This window comes from Petaurus breviceps, unplaced genomic scaffold (genome assembly GCF_028583685.1).
Source record: "Petaurus breviceps papuanus isolate PSGF00001 unplaced genomic scaffold, PetGlider_PUasm1.0 90451, whole genome shotgun sequence".
Taxonomy (NCBI): Eukaryota; Metazoa; Chordata; class Mammalia; order Diprotodontia; family Petauridae; genus Petaurus; species Petaurus breviceps.
The window spans coordinates 1,835,217-1,854,350 of NW_027187258.1; the positions used below are offsets into that span (position 1 = coordinate 1,835,217).

Here is a 19,134-nt window from a genome sequence, read left to right on the forward strand (position 1 = left end):
TGAAAATTCTTAGACCAATGCAAAGTAGGTTTTAATGATGCTGACTAATGTTTCCATTTAGAGCTTAGGGTCTAATTTAATGGATAAATCAGACTAATTTGTAGAAAGACAAGCTAATGCAGTGTAGGGAATGCTACTAACCTAGAAAGGAGAAAGCCTGGGTTCTGGGCCCAGGAATGAGCTCTGTGACCTTGGGCAAGTCCCCTTGCCTCTCTGAAGCACAATTTTCTCATCTATACAATGAGGGCTTTGTAGCAGATGATCTCAAAGGATATTTCCTTTTTCCTAAACGAAAGGCTTCTATGATTTTAACTCACAGGATCTGTCTGCATATTAACTGTTAATTTAAAAATCTTGTTGAAAAGTTTTCTCCCTCCTTGAAAGCCTATTTGCAAATACATTCATCATACATGTTATACCCCTTTCACCGAGAAAGGGTAAATTAGTATCACGATCACCAAACTTGGAATAGATGGCTAGAGATCTTGGATTCAGACCTCTTCTTTGGCACCTCACTGTGTGACCGTGGGCAAACCATTCAGCCTCCCTGAACCTCAGTTTTGGTACCCCACTCTAGCCAACCCTAACCCTCCGACTCTAACTGACCCTAACCAATTCGAACCCTCTGACTCTAACCCTCTGACTCTGACAGACTCTAACCCTTGAACCCTAACCTGAAAAATGGAGATAAAAATGACTCGAGTCCTGCCCTCCCTCATAGGATGAATCTGAGGAGAAAGTGAGCACAAAAATTCAGGATATAAATGGATTGTAAAGATGAGAAGAATGGAATAAGACCAGTAAGCCCTGAGAGAGCCCTGCCTAAAGGCTATGAATAATAAGAACAGACATTTTGGACCTGAATGGCACTTTCCAGCTTATAAAGGACTTTCCCATTCCTTTTCTCCTTTGATCTTTATAATATTTATAATGTGAAGTCAGAAGGGCTGGAATGATCCCATTTTATAGAGGAGCAAGTTGAGGCTCATGGAAGGCAGAGGTGGCTTGTCCAAGATCATCACCAGCCTTTAAGCCAGACCCTTTGACTCAAGGTTCATTGTTCTCTTTGTCTCAGAGACTTTCTCATTTTGCCTCAGAGCATACTGAGAGAGGTATCTGCTCATGTGTTTCCTTTAATCCTTCCAATTACAGAAAGGAAGAAATGAACAGACTTTGGTCTTGGCTGAAGATGGGTAAGCTCTGCTTGCTGTTTCTCGCTTTGTAGTCCAGCTAATGCTTTGGTCTGGCTCTAGTAAGGCCTTCGAGTGCGGTGATGAGCCTGTTGACTTCAACGTGAAGTCTCCCTTAATATTTTGTACAGTAAACACCCTTGGACTCTGTGCTCCTTTCTCATAACTGACCTTCATCCATAAGAATTGGACATAAGACCGTAATTAGACAAAGTAGTGCCCTTGAAATCTGACTTGAATGACATCCCCTGGCTTTCCAAGATTGTACACCTCTTCCTCTACCTGGTTTCTCTTTTCCTCTCTTTCACTCTGTCTGGGAAGCCTTGTCACAATACACCAAAAAGACAGGGTGGAATAGTGGAGAGAGAACTGTTGTTAGAGACAGGGAGACCTGGGTTCGATGTCTTTGTCAATGTCTGACACAACCTGACTGTGGGACACTGGGCAAGTCACTTAACCTGTCAATTCCTTGGGCAATTAAGATGAAGTTGTAGGCAAGCTGCCAGTCTGCATTGATAGAGGGAGTCCCCTAGGCCAATGAAATCCCAGGTCAAAAACCCAACCCATAATTTCACCCATTTAAAAGCATGTAAAGCAATAGAGGTGTTGACAGAGCACAGGCTGGCATGTCTCTCCAAAGGACTTGGGGGGCATGTGAGAAGTACTCCCTGCTGATGGGATGATCCCATGCCATGGGAGCTCAATAAATACTCTTTCAATTCCTAATCTTTGCTCCCTTCCCTCACTTCTTTTTCTTAAATTTATATTTTTAATTAACAAAAATATCGATTTTCTCTCCCTCTCACTTTTCCCTCTTCCATTAGAAAAAAACAAACAAAAAACTTCTTGAAACAAATATGGAGAGTCAAGCAAAACAAATTCCCTTGTTGGCCACGTCAAAAATATATATAAGTCTTGTTCCACATCCTAAGTGCCTTGGCCACTCTGCCAGGCTTCATCGTTGGTATTGTGGTTTGTCATTACACTGGTCATAGTTCTTGAGTTTTTCCACAGTTGGTTGTCTCTCTAATGTTGTCATTTGTGTAAATAGTTCTCTTGCTTTTGTTCACTTCACTTTGTATCAGCCCATGTAAGTCTTCCCAGGTTTTTCTGACACCATCCCTTTCATCATTTCTTATAGCACACATCACATTCCTAGACCACAGCTTGTTCAGCCATTCCCCACTCAGGGCCTTTTCCTCTTTCTTTAATCTCTTTGGGATTCATGTGGCCCTCACTTGGTCTGAGTCCCTTTGCCTGTCTGGGCCTCAGCTTCCTCCTTTGAGAACTGACGGGTTTGGACCAAGGGCTCTTCTGCCTCCACTATTCTATACAGGTGTGAATCTCCATGGTAGGAAGTCCTCCTCTGGTAGCAGTAGCACTGGGTCACAGGATGTGCCCAGTTTGGTGACTCTGCTTTCCTGAATGGCCAGACTGCACGCTGTTCCACAGCTGCACCAACAGGGCTTTAATGTGCGTGTTTTCCCTCAGCCTTTCCAACAATTTTCATTTTCCGTTTTTGTCCACTTTGCCAGTCTGCTGAGCAGCCCTTCGCTTCTTTCTGATCATTCTTTTTTTTCTGTTGGTTTCTTTACCCTAATGTTTATCTCCTTATCTCAGTAGTGCCTGGAAATTTACTAGCTATGTGTGTGGCCATTGACAAGTCGCTTAATCTCTCTGAACTAAAATTTCCTTCTCTGCACAATGGAACCAGTACGTAGTGTTGCTATCTCATAGAATCCTGATGATGATTAAATGAGATAGCATGTGCTTAAAGTGTGACAGAGATGCCTGCTTATATCCGATGGCATCAATGAATATGTTCTTTGCAAAGATGAACGGATTCTCCAGAGTTTGGTCTTCCTGATTCTTGGAGCTGAATGACACAGGCACAGAAGGATTAATAATTCCTTTTAAGTACCCAGTACAAAGCTTTGATACCACATTCTGTCTTTGATGCAGCTCACCAGAGACTTGCTGAGCCCATAGCAAAAGAGAAACTGACTTTGGATGTGCAGACTAATGAAGCCCATTGGTTTCGAAAAATAGGTAAGAGGCAAATCCACTGATCAATTCTTCCCTCTCTTTCAGATTTCTCTTTCCATGCTTTGTCTCATCTTGGCCATTAGCTTCCAAATGTCAATAACCATCACACACCAGTTCTCGTGGAGCAAGGGAGCACAGAAATGTGACGGTCTCAGTGGCTAATAGCCAAGGTGCTAATTTAGCTCAGGGAGAAAAGGGATGAAATGAAGAATATCCACGTTCTGATTGTCAAAAAATTCTCTTGACCTTAGGGAAATGGGAAAAGTCCATTTCCAGTCTCCAAGAACCTTTCTCCTTTGACTGAATTGTAATTTGGCTGTTCCAGAGATGTGGCCCAGCTCAAATATTGGATTTGCTTGAGCCTCACTTTTTTCAACTGAATTTAATTTCTTCCCTTATTTCTAGTTCATGGAATCAGAGAAGGTCAGAATCAGAAGGACTCTCAGAAGTCTCTAGTCCCAGGGTGGCCCTTGTGGCCCTCACAGGGCTGCATGTAGTCTACAACAGTCCTGAGGAAGGCCTTACCCAGATCCAAATGCCAAGGGGAAATGTTTAATGAAATAAATGAAAATATAATAAAACATAAATAACATCACATTTGAAAACTTAGGTTTGACATGTGGACATAGAAATTAGTGGCCCCTATTGATATTTGATCAAATCCCACCCTGTCAAATAAGGGAAGAAACTGAGAAGACCCAGAGAGAAAAAGGGACGTGGTCAGGGTCACAAAGTAAATATTGCAGAGTAAGACCCATGGGGAGGTGAGGCCCACGGTCTGAGTCCTGCTTTAGCCATATCCTTGGGCAAGTCCCTTTGCCTGTTTGGGCCTCAGTTTCCTCCTTTGAGAAGTGATGGGGTTGGACCAAGGGCTCTTCTACCTCCACTATTCTATGCATGTGTGAATCTCCATGGTAGGAAGGCCTCCCCTGACTCCCCTCAGGATAGGTGTAGCAGTGAGTGTGTTTACTTTGAGCCTGGAACTTGGCCATGCAGTCTGAGAAGTGCCCGGGAACCATGCGAGACTTCTTTCTGCTTTCTTACAAGGTACATTTCTTCTGCTATGGATGGAAGAGTAGAGCTGTGCTAAAGGGGTGGCCTAGGGGGCGGCTAGGTGGCACAGTGAGTAGAGCACCAGCCCTGGAGTCAGGAGGACCTGAGTTCAAATCCAGCCTCAGACATTTAACACAAAAACTAGCCATATGACCTTGGGCAAGTCATTTAACCCTAGTTGCTCTCCCCTCCCCCCTCCAAAAAAAAGGGGGGATGGCCTAGAGCCAAGGGACCTCTAAATGTGTGTGAGCAGGGCTGGACTTAAAAGGAGGTGGGTACTTGAGGGTGTGGTCCCCAGCTCCACCCCTAGAGAATATAGGCCTTTCTTCCTGCAAGCTCTGGGCTACCGAGCCATGGTATGTCTGCTTGAATGTATCCTAGAAAGTCAAAATTGGAAGAGACCATAGAAGTCATTGGATTCTACCCTGTTAATTTACAGAAAAGGAAATGGAGGCCCAGAGGGGGCCATAGAAAGGGAACAGACTTGAGATTCCAGCAGGATCAGAGTTGTCGATGGTTAAGGCTAGTGTGTGTTGACCTGGACTCTAGGTCTGGCTCTCCCACTTCCCTTATGCTCTCCCCTCTGGGTCTCAATTTCTCCTGAATGACCTCAGTGGGGTGGTACTTCAGATTTGCACATGGCTTTGGGTTATGTTGGGTTTTTTCTGCAGTGGGAGTCCAGGGAGTGTTCCCCACTCCAAGTGAAGTGCAAAAGCTTATCCAATTTGTTGTGTCCTCTCGGTCTAGACCAATGAATTCAGTGGTGTAGGAAACTCCTGGTGTGGCAAGTCCCTCTACCAGCACAGTTCAACAACTTACCTGAAACTTAAAGTCTGAGAGTCTCCAGGCCTCCTAGAGGTTAAGTGACTTGTCTAGGGCTATCCAGCTAGCATATGTCAGAGTTAGAACCTGAAACCAGGTCTTCCTGACCTAGTCTTAGCCCTCTGAGAAGCCCCAGATGGCTTCTCAGCAAATCCAAAATATCAACGTGCTTTTTAGTTCTCTTTCACACCAAGAAGGACTCTCTTGTCATGAGGAACCATTTGGAAATTATAACACAAACTGAGGAGAAAAATCCCATGCTAAATGAACTAAGGGGCAGACAGTCAATCTTGGTGCTGGGAGGGTGGGATTCCCTGAGGAAGGTGTGTCAGACCCCACAAAATGAAGGTGAGTGAAAAGCTGAGCCCTTCGTGCAGGTGAAGGCCTACGCCGTCCAACCAGGCTGGGCCTCTCAGCCCAGCAGAGTCTTCACCATTTGCTCATGTTCTGCTTATTTTCTCCTCAGCTCTCCCAGTTTTGTCCCTCTGAAAAAGCTGTCCTGATTTCCCAAAAGATGTGCTTGCTGATGGTGGCTGCTACTGATTTAGAACTAGGGAGAAGCACTTCAGAAACTTCCCAACAGGTAACATATGGCAAAGAGGAGAGTCCACCATCCGGCTATAAAGGAGAGATCCAAGCAATGGGAAGGGAATTGTTTCTTTCTGGTGTCTTCCCTTCCTTTGGTCTTCCAGCCACCTCTGTTTGCAGTCCTGTTTTGTTCCAAGAGGCCTATGGTAGCATGACATAGCTTGGCTTGGTCTCTTTCTCCTCTTCCCTTCTCATAGTGGATTGAACAGCTTCTACATTCCTTTGTCACCTGGCCATCTCTGTGTGTCCCTGTGTCCATGAGTGCCCCCAGGACTTTTGTCCAAGTCCTTTACTGGTTTTTTCATATTCTTTCTTTGGGAGAGTTCATCCACTCTGGCAGCTTTGCCAAGTGTCTGAAAGGAAGTGACTCATGGGCTGACTTGCCTCAGTAAGAAATCCACTTCACTGAATCCAGCTTTCTCAGTCCAGCACTGCATCTCTTCAAAATCTCATTAAGTCGAGTTGAGTATGAATGAGAGGGCCCTGATCTGGGCCGAATGCTCCTTGTGCCCTGGCAGAAGGAGAGCATCTTGTCCCCTCTGATGCCAATGTGTGTGTGTGGGGGGTCAGCTTTAGTGCTTCCCGTTTCTTTCTCCTGTTTGCTGTAAGTCACTTGTTATCATTTGGCTTTCTCGCATATTTTTCAGATCCAGACTTCTCTTTCCATGCTACTATTACCCAGGCCTTTGGCCACCTGTCGCCAGGACAGACTCTGTGGCCCTTTACCCCTCCTGCTGCTCTCATTTCCTAGATTCAGAACAGTTGCAACTCTGGCTGCACAGTTGGAACAGACCTTTGGGAACTTCTGACACAACCCCCTCATTTTTACAGATGAGGAAACTGAGTCTCTGAGGGATTAAGTGGTGGATCCAAGGCCTCACAGGCAGTGAATAATTAGGAGGGCTGGATTATCTGCCATAATATTGTTTCCCTCCCTTTTTCAGAATTTTCCTCTTTGAAGAAGCCTCAGTCCTGGTGACTTAGTCTGGTTGCTTAGGCCCAGCAGATGGTGTTCTGACTCACCGAAGATGGTGATATGCCCCCTCAGGAGTATCGGGGCTGTGAGGAGACCACGGTGGTTTGAGAAATGGAGGCGAACTCAGCTCCCGTTTGCTTGGGCCATAAGGATGTTGGATTTTCAGAGCTGCTCTTTTGATAAATTGTTGAGAAATTCTTTGTTCTAACTTAATGCCGTTCTTTTTGCTGTACAGACTGAGATGCTGACTCGTGCACTTGAGCATGTGCAGGGGTGCAAAGAAATTGTGAATGTCCTGCAATTGGCAGGTATGATGGCGGCTGGGAAGCTGGGAAGAGAATTGTACTTTAGAACTGCCACTTCTGCCCTGTGATACCAAAGTGATCAGGGAAAAAGGAAAAGAACCTGTATGCTCTAAAACCTTTTTGGCAGCTCTCTTTGTGGTGGCAAAGACCTGGAAAGTGATGGGCATGCCCATCAATTGGGGAATGGCCAAATAACTTGTGGTGTAAGAAATGACAAGTAGGATGGCTTTAAGGAAAACCTGGGAAGATTTGCATGAAATGATGTAGGGGCAAATGAGCAGAACCAAGAGAACGCTGCATACAGTAACAACACGCTTGTTTCAAGAGTAACTGTGGATGAGTAAGCTATTCTGACTAATAGGATCCTTCAAATCAGTTACAAAGGACTTGTGAAGGAAAATGCTATCCACCTCCAGAGAAAGAAGTGATGGATAGAAGGATATATTATATGGTTCTGTGTGTGTGTGTGTGTGTGTATCTGTGGCAAATATTGGCCTTCTTTTTGGAGGCAAGGAGACAACTCAGAACTCAAATTGTAATGAAAAGCATTTTTTTTTTGGTGTTTTTTTTTTTGGAAGGCAGAAGGTAGGGCAATTGGGGTTAAATGACTTGCCCAAGGTCACACCACTAGTTTTGTGTTAAGTGTCTGAGGCCAGATTTGAACTCAGGTCCTCCTGACTCCAGGTCCAGTGCTCTATTCACTGCCACCTAGCCGCCCCTATGAAAAACATTTTTTAAAAGATTAATTGGAAAATATTTAACAAAAAATTTAACAAGATAACTAAAAATATCATAGAACTTTAAAAAAAAAGTTCCATTTTTGGAGTTGAGTGCCACACAACCAGGATTACCACTAGAAGAACCAGAGAGACCTAATGGCTTCCTTGGTTACAGGTTATCTTTCGTAATCAACGAGAGGAGAGAATCCAAGTGAAGCGTGCAGTTTCATCTGTGTTTGGTAGACAGGAATGGTGAGGGCAGGGGCAGCAGCTTGAGGGACGGTCCGCTGTTGACAGGTTCAATTTCAGGTGCTCTTGGGCTGTCCAGGTGGGGTAGACCTTTAAGCCATTGGAGATGGAGGCTTGTGGCTTGAGCTGGGTCATGGGCTCCCATATAGGTTTGTGAATTATCTCCTTAGAGGCTGTAGTTGAAGTTGTGGAAATGACAGAGCCCAGGTTTACTTATGGGGAGCACCCACTTCAGGGAAGATGGTAAAGAGCTTGCAAAGGTACAGTGAGAGAAGAGAGGAGGAGGAGGAGGAGAATCAAGAGGGCAAAGGAAGAAACATGGTGGAGCCCATTTGGCTGGTGAGTGAGCAATCAAATGGTTGGTGCCCTTTGCTACACAGTAAGTGCTTAATCAATGCTTGTAGCCTGCCTGTCCTTCAGTGCCCTGCAGAAACCCAAGTGCAAGGGGCTGAGGTTAGATACTGAGGCAACGGAAGCATCAGGCATCACCAACTTTTTCAAGATGTTTATCAGTCAAGGCCTTGCTATCAGAGGAAGATTATTTCATAGCTTCCCAGGGCAAGAGGACCAAGGAGTAGGAACTTTTTAATGGGAAGGATGCCCCCCCCCAATTCATTTTAGGGTTGGGGGGGAACCTGTGTATGTTTGGAGCCAGTGGTGAAACAAGCTCCAGTGTCACTTGTCCCAATGCTGTGGAGGCTGTGTGGGCCTCAGAGAGGACTCAGAGAGTGTACCCTCTTGTAACCTTCCGACACTAAGAATCACTGACATGAGTCCATGGCTCCATGCCCCGCTCCCCTATCGAGTGTCTACAGTACTAGACTCCCCATGGGTGGGAGAACCCACAGTGTTGCGTTGGCATTTCTTCGGGCCACTGGTAAACCTGGCAGTGACTTCAGGAAGCGTGGGCACTGCTCAGTGAATGTGGCCGGGGGCTGGAATAACCTTGGAGTTGTAAATGAAATTCATTTTTTCCTCCTGCAAAGCTCCCTAGCCGAGAACAGGAGAAAATAATGGGCTGTAATCACTGAACCACTGGCTTTTTTGCCTCTTCGTCAGGGGACGGCTCCAAGGATCCAACTGAGAATTTGCTTCTCCTTTATGAGATTGAGGCCAGAGCCAAGCTGAATGATGCAGGCCTGACCGGCCTCCTGGAGTCTGTGTGGGAGCTGCCTCAGCTAGAGACCAAAATACTAGAAACGATTGCATGTAAGGATTCTCTTTGCTTTGCCTTTGCTGACAGCATGGAGGAGGGGCCTTTCTGGGGCCTAGTTCTTAGCCTGTTCTTTGTTTATTGTTTTTATTTGTTTCTCACCGACACCCTGCTCACCCCACCGTAGAACCTCTCATGACAAAGAAGCTTGCGGTTGCCCCAGCAACTACATGTATGTAATATTCCATGCTCACCCTCAGTGAAAGCAGGAAAAGTGTTTGATCAGAAGGCTCCTGGGCCCGAGATTAGCCAGACACTGGATAATCTGCTCTTTTCATTTACACTGGAATCTTGATTTGACCTTTTTTATCCCCCATCACTTCATGCACCATTTATCCTTTCTGTCCTCGTTTTGGGGAACAGTCTATACTACTGCCCACCACCAAGCTCCTTGTTAGTAGAGCCCTCTTCAAGTAATCTTCATGTTTTTCCTTCATTTCTGTCTAAGGGCCCAGTAGAGGGATTCACATGTGCACACAGACACACACAGACATACATATACACACAGAGATGCATACACACACAGACACACAGACATACACACACATGCACACAGACACAGACACATACACCCTGGCACCTCTGCCATTAAGAAGAAATAAGAAGTGATCTCAGAAAGCATCTGTGGCTTTGTCATTGTAGAAAACGAGTTTTATTGATTTCCAACCATCTTGGCCAAAGAGGCCATAGGCTGTGGTGTTATGGCTGATGCTCTGAGAATGTTGCTGTCTTTACTGATAACTTCTCCCCTTGACCCTTGTTTTGAAAGCTGTAGCAATGGAACGCCCCGCCCACCATCCCAACATATCGAGAAAGGCCTTGCAAAAGGCCCTATGTCAGTACCTGCAAGGAGAAGCCATCGATGCCGTGAGGTTCAGGTGAGGCCTTGTGTACCTGAGCCAGTGTGGTTGAGCAGACAGTACTGTGTTCCCACTGAGGGCCAAGGTCACAGAGAACAATAGCAGGGCAGAAAGAGCAGCAGAAGCCAGAGGACCTGGCTTTGCAGGCCTCACCCTAGGAGAGGGGTGAGATGAGTTTGAGATGGGTCTGAGAGATCCCCAGAGAGCACAGGACAGGGCTGCAGATGCAAGTCTTAGGGTGACCAGCTTGTGCTAGATTCTGGGCCCAGCACTCCCCCCAGTCCCTGGATCTTTTCCTTCCTCCAGGAAGCTACTCCCTTCCAAGGGCCAAGGGGTATGAGGAAGGACAATGAGGCCCTGTGTGTCAGGAGAATATGCAGCTGCCCTGTGCCTTTTGTGGAGCAATGGGCAACTTATAGACCAGCAGGCTATTGTCAGAGTTCTTCGTGTACACATAGGAGAGAAATAAGATACCATTTCCCTGTCTAAGAATAGCAGAGAGAATACTCTCCAGGAAAAGATTCCCAGCTAAGATCCCATATTTTCTTGCATGTTTGAGAAATCAAAGAGCTGCTTTCAATTGAACTGGCCCATAGAACAGAATGGTCACTCTTGGCAGAATCCTGGCAATGGTGACAAGTGGGTGGTGGCAGCACACTTGCCCCTTCAGGTGTGTGCATCTAGCCTGGGCCCCAGGGCTCCCCCTTGGGAAACTTGCACCTGGGCATCCGCTGAAAAATGGTTTCTTCTTCTTTTTTTTTTTTTTTATCACCAGCAAGTGTCTGCACAACTTCGTTAACCTTGTGCTGCCTCATGGGGTGCTCTTCATGCGATCAGCCGCTCAGTAAGTCAAGCTAAGAGAGTCTACACGGCTACCCAAAGCAAACCTCCAGAGGGAGTGTTGGGAATGGAGCCAGGTTCCCATTTTCTGCTTAGTAGGTTTCAGGGTAGATACATCCTTATGACCATATGTTTGTGTAGAAGGATCACAATGATGGTGTGTCAAAGGACAGTCTGCATTCCAGATATTGCTGGGCCCGAGGGGAATCCCCCCATCCTCAGGCATTGTTACAGCTCTCTGTGTTCTTTGGAGAGGTGTTAGTTGCCATTTTCCATGTCATTAAATGAATTGCCCAAGGTCACATGAATATGACAATATGGAGTCGGTATTAAAAGTCCCTGACTTCAAAATTCTACCTTCTAGCTTCCAAATGACCTCAAGCAGAGTGGGGACAATCTGGCAGCTGAGTCCCAGCTTCAGTTGCACCTGGATTTTTCTCTCCTTACTCTTGAATTCAGGCCCCAGTACAGAGCTGCTAATGTGCCCTAAGTTGCATTCAGTTTATTAGCCACCATGGCCCCTGGTGGCCAGACAAGTACTGCTGGCAGTAGCAGAGGAAGGAGGCACTGTCTCCAGCAGTTTGGGTGAGTCCATTTTTAAAAGGCACATTGTTGTTGCATTCCAAAGAATGCATGTGGGACAGTGACAAGACTCGAAGCTATGAAGGAATTATAAGGATTCAGTTGAGAGAACATGTCACAAAGAAGAGGTATTCTATATTAGTAAATATTTCTTGAATACCTACTATGTGCTGGGCACTGTCCCAAGTACTACAGATACAAAGAAAGGCAAAGGACAGTTGTGCATCAAGGAACTCCCAGTCTAATGGTGGACACAGCATGCTTGAGGCAGGAGAAATTGGGCTTAGACCTTAGAGGGAAGGCACTACAATTAAGTCTGTAGAAAGTAGGATTGTATCTGAGACTTGAAGAAAAACAAGAAGGCAAAGGTAAGGAGGGAGAGTATTCTAGGCATTGGGGTGTAAGTAGCAAGTACCCTAGCACACACCCAGACTGGCCTGTTAGGAAGGTTCTTTGATCTGCTTTTCTAAAGGAAAGACACCTTTAAAGGGGTCAACAATCTTACTTTAGTTACAGATAACTACAAAGAATCCAACAGACAGGGTTCCAACTGTCTGAACAACCACCAGACCAGGAGAGCACCAACAAGATTCTCCTTATGAAAGCTCCTCCCCCAATGGGCTCTATGTGACTCGGGATGTGTCCCAACTACGAAAGCAGCAAGATAGCCATTATTGAAATAGACGTGTATCTTTAGACCTGGGAAAGGGGGGCACGTGGTCACATAGGCCTATTAATGCACAGGGAAGATCTTCCTATCCCATTAACATTACATGGGGACACTCTGAGAAAACGCCAGGACCATTTGGAGTGTCTTACATATAGAACAGCCAGGAGGCCAGGGTCACTGGATGGAAGAGTACACTTTGAAGAATGTTAAGCAGGTGTTTCGTGTTGATCCTGGAGGTGATAGGGAGCCACTGGAGTTTATGGAGGAGAGGGAGGGCTGCAGGATGGACTGGATTGGGGAAAGACTTGAGGCCTGCAGGCATTACAATAGTCCAGATATGAAGTGATTTAAGGGGCTGCACTAGAGTGGGGGGCAGTGTCAGAGGAGAGAAGGGGGGTATATTCAAGACATATTGCAAACGTGAAATCAGTAGTCCTTGGCAATACATTGAATATGGGGGGGCAGGGAGTGAGAGGTAATGAGGAGTCCAGAATCACTCCTGGATGTGAACCTGGAAGACTGGGTTATCCCCTACTGTCCACTACTACAAAGGTGGGGGAGGAAAGGGCTTTAGGGAAAAAGCTAAGAAGTTTAGTTCTGGACACACTGAGGTTAAGATGTGGGATGTGTAGGTAAAGATAGACTGCAGGTCAGCAAAGAGATTAGAGCAGGAGAAGTAGAGAATAGAAATGCTCATTAAAGGAATGCAGAGTGTTTTGCTTGTTGATCAGAACAGGAGTATTCCCAGACTTTAGTTACTCAGAGCGAGGCGGATAGAAGTGGTGGCATCAGCAGGGAATCCAGCGGAGGAAACGTCAACTGTTTGTTAAGACAAGATGGCCTGTACAAAGCAGACTGCTCGTACATCCACTGGTGGGAAAGCTCCACACAAACAGCTGGCCACAAAGGCTGTCAGGGAAAGCGCCCCCTCTAGTGGCCTGGCACTGTGGCCCTTCGTGAGACTCGCCATTACCAGAAGTCAACGGAGCCTTTGATCAGGAAACTTCCTTTCCAGAGGTTGGTGAGGGAGATTGCTCAGGACTTCAAAACAGACTTGAGGTTCCAGAGTGCAGCGATTGGTGCCTTCAGGAGGCTGGTGAAGCATATTTGGTGGGTCTCTTTGAAGAGACTAACCTGTGTGCCATCCATGCCAAGAGAGTTACTATCATACCTGAAGACATCCAGCTGGCTCGCAGGATACAGGGAGAAAGAGCTTAAGTGAAGGCCAATTTATGGTGTTTTGTAGTAAAGTCTGTAAAATACTTTGGTTTTAATTTGTGGCCTTTGTTTTGTAAGAAATTGTTTATAATATGTTGCATTTGTACTTACATCATTGCATCTTTTACTCAGGATGAATGCGAAAAGTGACTGTTCACAGACCTCAGTGATGTGAGTGAGCATTGTTGCTAATATGCAGAAGGGATGGATGGGTGAGAATTCTGGCTTCTCATGATGCATGTTTCTGTTATGACTTGTTGGTTAGCTAAAATTGTAAGGTACGAGAATTGATATAAATGTGTACAGGGTCCTTTTGCAACAAAACTGGTTATGACCAAACTTTTCCACCAGCATCCTCTCCCTGATACTTGCAAATTATCTAGTACAGTTCTTATAGTGATATATGTATGCTTGGTCTTAATAGATTTGGGTTTTTTTCCTTTTAACCGAAGGGAGACTGAATCAGTTAAGTTACTAGACTGAATGCAAGGGATAGAGGAGATAGAAGCGATTTGCTGGGTGAAGTATGTATTATAACCCTTAGCGTAACTTGCCTGGGGACTTCTCATGGAAATATTCCAATGGTTGTGGGGTTAGGGACCATCTGGTGTGACCATCCAGGGGAAAAAATCACTTAGAGGAACTTCAAAGTGGTTTTAAACTTTATCCTTCTATTGAAGCTTTTAGGTCGATTATGTATGTTGACTAAAATAATTTACAAATAAACTTGTTTATTCCCCCCCCCCAAATGCTCATTAAATCAGTGAGAGCTGAGAAGATCACACCATGGAGTAGAATAGAGGGAAAAGAAAAGAAAAGAGGTCCCAAGATAGACCTATGGGCCCCTCGTGGTTACTAAGTGTGAGCAGGATGTGGAGCCATCAAAGGAGACAGAGTAGTCAGAGAGGGAGGAGGGGAATGGAGAAGGGGCTTCCTGAAGACCTAGAGAAATGAGAGGGTCAAGGAGAAGACAGTGATCAACAGTGCCGAAAGCTTCAGAGAGGTCAAGGAGAATGAAAATTGGGGAAAGGCCATTGGGTTAGGCAATTGAGAGATCATTAATAACTTGGAAGTGACCATTTCTAGTTGGAATGTTGAGGTAGAAAGCCAGATGAGAGAGACTTAATAGAGTGAGAGGAAAGAAGTGCATGGCCTTATCAAAGAGGTAAGGCACAAATTGGAGGGGAGATATGGGGCATTAGCTAGAGGGAATGAATGGATCGAATGAGGGCTTTACTAACTTCTGATTTACATCATTCATTTCCACCAGATTTTGAGTTACAAATTTTCTCCCCGTTTTTCCTCTACCCCCTACCCCAAAATAGCAGTCCCACAGGATATCCCCTCCTCCAATCTGTTCTCTCCCATATCTTCTCCCATACCCCTTTTGACTTTTCCACTGGATCTCTATGCCCCAGTGCCTATATGTCCTATTTCCCGAATACATGTAAAATAGTGTATATATGTATATATATATATATATATATATATATGTTTGAATATTTGATTTTAAAATTTCGAATTCCAAATTCATTCCCTTCCTCCCTTGTCACCCACCCCCACTGGAAAGACAAGCAGCTCAGTATAGGTTGTACATGTGTGGCTAATGCAAAACAATAACATAGTAGATATATTGTAAAAGACTGACTACATTTCCCTCCCTCCCATCCCACCTCCCACTTGTTCTATTCTCTGCCTTGATCCCGTCCCCACTCAAAAGTGGGTGCCTCCAACTTCCCTTCCCCCCAGCCCACCCTCCCTTCCACCATCCCCCCCCATCCCCTTCCCTCCCTACTCTCCTGGAGGGCGAGATACCCTATTTAGTGTGTATTTCATTCACTCTTCAAGCCAAACTCAATGGGAACAAGGTTGACCCATTCCCCCCGACCCCCTATTCTTCCCCTCCACTGCAGCCACCTTCCCCTGCCTCTTCTATATGAGATAGTCCACCCCACTCCGTCTGTCCCCATCTCCTCTCATTATATTCCTCTCTCACCTCTCAATTTCACCTTTTAAGTATCATCCCTTCCTGTTAAATTGGTCCTGTGCCCTCTATCTATGTATACCTGTATACATATATACACATTCATATATGTATTCATATGCCCATATACCCTCATATATAGACATATATATCTCTATATATCTATATCTATATATTTCTATTCCCTTCAATTACTGAGAAAAGTTTCATAAGTTACAATTATCGTTTTTCCATGTAGGAATATTAATAGTTCAAGTTTGATAAGTTCCTTATGATTTCTTTTCCCTGTTTACCTTCTCATGCTTCTCTTGCTTCTTGTATCTGAATGTCAAATTTTCTATTCAACTCTGTTTTTTTCAGCAAGAATGCTTAAAAGTCCTCTATTCCATTGAATGACCCTGAAACATGATACTCAGTTTTGCTGGGTAGGTGACTCTTGGTTTTAATTCCAGCTCCTTCGACCTCCGGAATATCATATTCCAAGCCCTTCGATCCCTCAGTGTAGAAGCTGCCAGATCCTGGGTTACCCTTATTGCATTTCCACAAAATTCAAATTGTTTCTTCCTGGCTGCTTGTAATATTCTCTCCTTAATCTGGGAATTCTGGAACCTGGCTATAATATTCCTAGGAGTTTTCTTTTGGGGATCTTTTTCAGGAGGTGATCAGTGGATTCTTTCAACCTCTATTTTGCCCTCTGGTTCTAAAACATCAGGTCAGTTTTCTTTGAGAACTTCCTGGAGGATGATTTCTAGGTTCTTACTTTGTTCATGGCTTTCAGGTAGTCCAGTAATTTTTAAATTATCTCTCCTGGATCTATTTTCCAGGTCAGTGGTTTTTCCCATGACATATTTCACATTGCCTTCTATTTTTTCATTTGTTTGGATCTGTTTAACAGCATCTTGATTTCCCATAAAGTTATTAGCTTCCATTTGCTCCAATCTAATTCTGAAGCAATGATTCTCCTCAGTGAGCTTTTGAGATTCTTTTTCCATCTGGCAAATTTGGCTTTTTAAGGCATTCTTCTCCTCATTGCCTTTTTGAGCCTCTTTTGCCATTTGAGTTAGTCTATTTTTTTAAGGTATGATTTGCCTCAGTCAGGCTGTTGACTCTCATTTTATAATTTTCTTGCATTGTTCTCATTTCTCTTCTCAATTTTTCCTCCACTTCTCTTCTCTGCTTCTTAAGGTCCCCTATGACCTGTAACCAGCTCGTATTTTCCCTTGAAACTTTTGGTGTAGGAGTTCTGACTTCACTGTCTTCCTCCTGTTCCATGCTTTGCTCAAATTGTTCCCAAAATAGGAGTGTAATGTTGAAATCTTCTGTTTGCTTTGTTTCCTCTGCATGGTCATGTAGCCCATCAGTCACTTGACCCCTGGGGTTTTTGCCACAGCAGGATTCTGCCACCAGACAGGGGAGCTTTCGTCCCAAATGCTGGGGTTTTCTCCGCTGCCAGAGGTATTAGATGGGTGCCCTCTGTGAGGTCTCTACATGCTCTGGCAAGCTGGACACACACCCCAGGACCTCCACCCTAGACTGCGATCCAGATCCAAGAAGGTTAAAGCAAGAGTGATTACCCCTCAGACTGGTGCTTGGTTCCCCTACACTCTGCAGGCCAGGAGCTGAAGCTGCCACACGCTGGCTGGCTGTGCCAGCATGTCTCAGCTGCTTCTCACCCCGGGGGCAAAAGCCACGCACTCCCACTTCCTGGGTCCCAAAGTCCAGACTGCACTGACCTCTCACTTTGTCCTTCGCATCTATGTGTTGATAAATTTGGAATCAGCCACAGCTGCTGCTGATCTGGAGTCCCTCTGGCTGGCAGCTGGTCAGGCCCGCCCTGGGGCTAAAGCCTTGGTGTGGGACTGGGCTGGGCTCCCAGAGCGCTGTGCTGGCTGATTTCTGCTGGCCTGCTGGGCTGTCCTCAGCGGGAGGTTAGCTTCTCTGTGTCATTTTGTAGGTTCTGCAGCTCCAAAGTTTGTTTAGAGTCCCCTTTTTACATGGATTGGGGAAGGTGGAAGCCAGAGCCACGGGGAGGTCCTGCTTCTGCTCCATCATCTTGACTCCGCCCGAATGAGGGCTTTTTGAGAAGGAGGGAGAAACTGGCATGTTTGTAGACTGGGATAGATTGAAGATTAGTGAGACCATGGAGATGATAAATGTTGCAATCTGCTGGAGAAGATGAAGAAGAAGGGATCACTTGTGTAGGTGAAAGGGTTGGCCTCAGCTAGAAGAAGGATCCCTTCCTCTTGGTTGATGGAGGAGATGGGGGTGGGGGTGGGGGAGGTATCTGAGTGGCACAAGATGAGGATGAGGGACAAGAGAGGGAGCTCTTGGCAAGTGGCCTCCATTTTTCAGTGAAGTATGAGGCAAGGTTCTCTGCTGAGATGGGGAAGATTGCCTTGCAGCAACGAGGACCCAATAGTGACAAAATCAGCATGAGAACAGGAGAGAAGGCAGCCCTGGTAGAGTAAACTAGGGTTGAGCCTTGGCAGGGCAAGATTGATGATAGGATAAGGGGGCAAGAAGCTCAAGAGAAGAAGACAATATAGAGGTGAACTGGTTCACCAAGGGGTCAAGATGGGGAAGGGAGGAGGCTGAGGGGTTGGAGGTCAAGGTGAAGACTAAGGACAGGGTTTAGGTGTGCAAGACAGGAGAAGTGGAATGCCAAGATTGTGTTCCAATGAAAGAATTCCAGCTATCATGAGCATGGAGGTGATGCATTTGTGGGTGATAGCAAGATGGAGAGCATGGCCATCCCTGTGCATAACTGAGGAGGGTAGAGGAATGGTTCATGGGAACTGGGAAGGTTCCCCAAGTATGAGGGCAAGAGTTAGAGAGGACAGATGGTAAGCCAGGCCCTGAACTCACAGAGGAGAGAAGAGGAATGTCCTGGTGCTCTGGAGACAATAGGTACCAGATGGGGGTAGAGGGAAAACCTGGAAGTGTCCATGGGGAGCAAGGAAGATTCCAACTCCTCTGCCTCTCCCAGTGAGTCAGGGGTAAGGGGTGCAAGGGAAGCCAGGTCTCAGTAAGTGAGAAGGTGGGAGGAATGGAAGACGAAAAGGAGTAAAAGCAAGTTTGTTACCTAGAGGGCTGGTGGCCCAGAGGGCAGGGGGTGGGCAACTCAAGAATTTAGATTTGTTTTACTTGGCCCTGGGCAGAAGAGCTATGAGTAATTGGTGTGAGCTTCAGGGAGGTAAATTTTCGCTCCCGACATGAGGACAAACTTCCTACCAATTTGGGCAGTGCAGAAATTGGATGTAGCTAGAGGCCTCCCAGCAGAGGCTAGTTAACAGCTCTGCCAGGATGCCTGTTGTGGTGGGGACACTGTAAGGCTTTGGGGGTGTGGCCTGTTGGGGTTAGTCTAGTTCGAAGAAAGCTTCCCTAGCTGCAAAGCCTCCTGGCCTAGAAATGCAGTGGCACCTGTCACTTCCTTGTTTGTGGGCTTTCCCCCACAAAGACCTTTACTGGTAGCTAAGGAGAAGGGGAAATGAAGCAGCTTCCAAAACCTTCTCTTCCAGTGCTCCTAGTTCAGCAAAGGGACCCTGTCTGGAGTAAAGGCTTTGTGCAGCAATGCAGGGTCCCCAGAAGCAGCTGCATGCTCCCCACCCCCTGCTCTGATAAGCAAATGAAAGCAAGCAAGCCTTGGCTGGGTTGGGGGGGGGAGCTGGATTTTTTGCCTTTCCTGCTGGAGCTCAATGGCCCACATGTGATGGGAGCACATAGGCAGGTAGGCCAGGAGAGGGAGATGACAGTTTGGCACAAATTGGCATTGACTTGTGTGACCTTGAACAAGTCACTGAACTTCAGCCTCGGTTTCCT

At 45.9% G+C, this 19,134-nt stretch overlaps 1 protein-coding gene across 1 annotated transcript in view; it reads left to right on the forward strand.

Annotated features, from left to right (window-relative positions):
• Nucleotides 1-19,134, forward strand: part of TEX11 (testis expressed 11) — a 215,916-nt gene that overhangs the window by 186,285 nt on the left and 10,497 nt on the right. Inside the window, 8 exon segments of the mRNA XM_069062473.1 lie at nt 1,153-1,193; nt 3,153-3,239; nt 4,213-4,283; nt 5,578-5,694; nt 6,911-6,983; nt 9,008-9,157; nt 9,931-10,039; nt 10,797-10,865. Coding sequence (XP_068918574.1) covers nt 1,153-1,193; nt 3,153-3,239; nt 4,213-4,283; nt 5,578-5,694; nt 6,911-6,983; nt 9,008-9,157; nt 9,931-10,039; nt 10,797-10,865 — 717 coding nt within the window.